Source organism: Amphimedon queenslandica, unplaced genomic scaffold (assembly GCF_000090795.2).
Source record: "Amphimedon queenslandica unplaced genomic scaffold, v1.1 AMPQUscaffold_4357_Cont23663, whole genome shotgun sequence".
Classification (NCBI taxonomy): Eukaryota; Metazoa; Porifera; class Demospongiae; order Haplosclerida; family Niphatidae; genus Amphimedon; species Amphimedon queenslandica.
The window spans coordinates 1-1,516 of NW_003555330.1; the positions used below are offsets into that span (position 1 = coordinate 1).

At 29.6% G+C, this 1,516-nt stretch overlaps 1 protein-coding gene across 1 annotated transcript; it reads left to right on the top strand.

Moving 5' to 3' along the window:
• Positions 1-159: 159 nt before the first annotated feature.
• LOC109592673 (serine/threonine-protein kinase Nek8-like) lies at positions 160-1,103 on the top strand (the record flags this gene model as incomplete). Its single annotated transcript, XM_020008065.1, has 4 exons — positions 160-288; positions 373-445; positions 521-742; positions 966-1,103. Coding segments are annotated over 4 exons (562 nt in total), but the record flags the coding sequence as incomplete, so codon positions are not given.
• Between the last annotated feature and the right edge of the window lie 413 nt (positions 1,104-1,516).

Sequence of the window (1,516 nt, forward strand, 5' to 3'; positions counted from 1 at the left end):
AATCACAAGCTCTTGTTTTATGAGCTACTTGTACTCTTTTTTATCTATTATCACTTACACATGTATTTTTCTTTCCTATTAATCTTGTATTTATATTAACAATAATTGTTTAGCAAATGATGGTTATTATATTATATTTACTTATTTTTGTATATGTAGTTTTGTTCCAACTGAGGTTGTTTTAAGGAGTCCAGGAGCAAGAATGGATGAAGTAGCTATTGATGTGTACTGTGGTATGGACAGTACTGTATTCATTACTGAAATGGGACGAGTTTTTGCCTGTGGAAAGTAAATTATGCATGTATACATAATAGTTGTTATTATTGTCATTATTATTATTATTATTATTATTATTGTTTTTGTTGTTATTAGTAATGCCGATAATAAAATTGGAATAAATAAAAGAGAAACTTTCATCATGCAAATGAAGAAATTATTAAACAAAGTATGTATTATCAATCATTACTACTATTAATACCATTATTACTATTTATTATTTACCATTATTATTATCATACAGCATCATTTGCAAGTCCCCTATTCCATCAATCCGCTGCCTATTAAAGACTTAGGGAAGCACAGAATCATTGACTGCTCATTGGGATCAACTCATTCAGCATTCCTCACTGAGACTGGCCTTGTGTATACTTTTGGACGTAATAATCACGGTCAGTTAGGATCAGGGAATGCACTCCCTAGAGAAATGGCAGTGGTTGTTAAAGGATTGAAGAATAAACCAATAGTAAGATATTATTTTATATTATTGTATACTAAGTACTTGAATGCCATTAAATAAAAAATGTGTTATGTTAAAATTAAATGCTACATTGATCTTGAGTATTGTCTGTGTACATTATAATCCCCTCCCTCTTTTTCTTTTTCATGTACAAGTACATGTACATGTACACATATATTGCTATGCTTTACATTACTGAATTTCACATTATTATTGTTTCTATTGTTAGATGGTTACTTGTAGTGAGCTCGCTACTGTAGTTGCCACTGAGTGTAACACGTTTCATATCTGGGGCTCTAGACCAATCATACAATCACCGCTATCAACACTGCTGTCAGGACAACCGACTGATAAAGGTTATTGTTGAATAATTATATTTTTCATAGTACACAACTTTTTACTGTGTATTGATATATGTTAAACTTTGCAACATAGATCTCTACATGTATACATCTATTTGAATTAAATGTATAGAGTTGTATTTGGGAAGTGGCATGTTGCAAATTTTTAGGAAAAAGTAATGACTATATATAGCCCATAGTTTTTCTAAAAATATCTCAAAAATCACCAAAAATTTTTTGATACATTTTCTGATACATATTGATGTATTTATGCTGTTTAGAAAGTTTAAGGCAATTCTGACTTCAATTTTTAAAGCTATAATCAATTTTGAAAACTGCCAAAGTCATGAAAAATACCCTGTACTATAGTGCATGGTTTTTTTCCCAAAACTGGCTCAAAAATTACCAAAAATTTGTATTACATTTTCTGATACATATT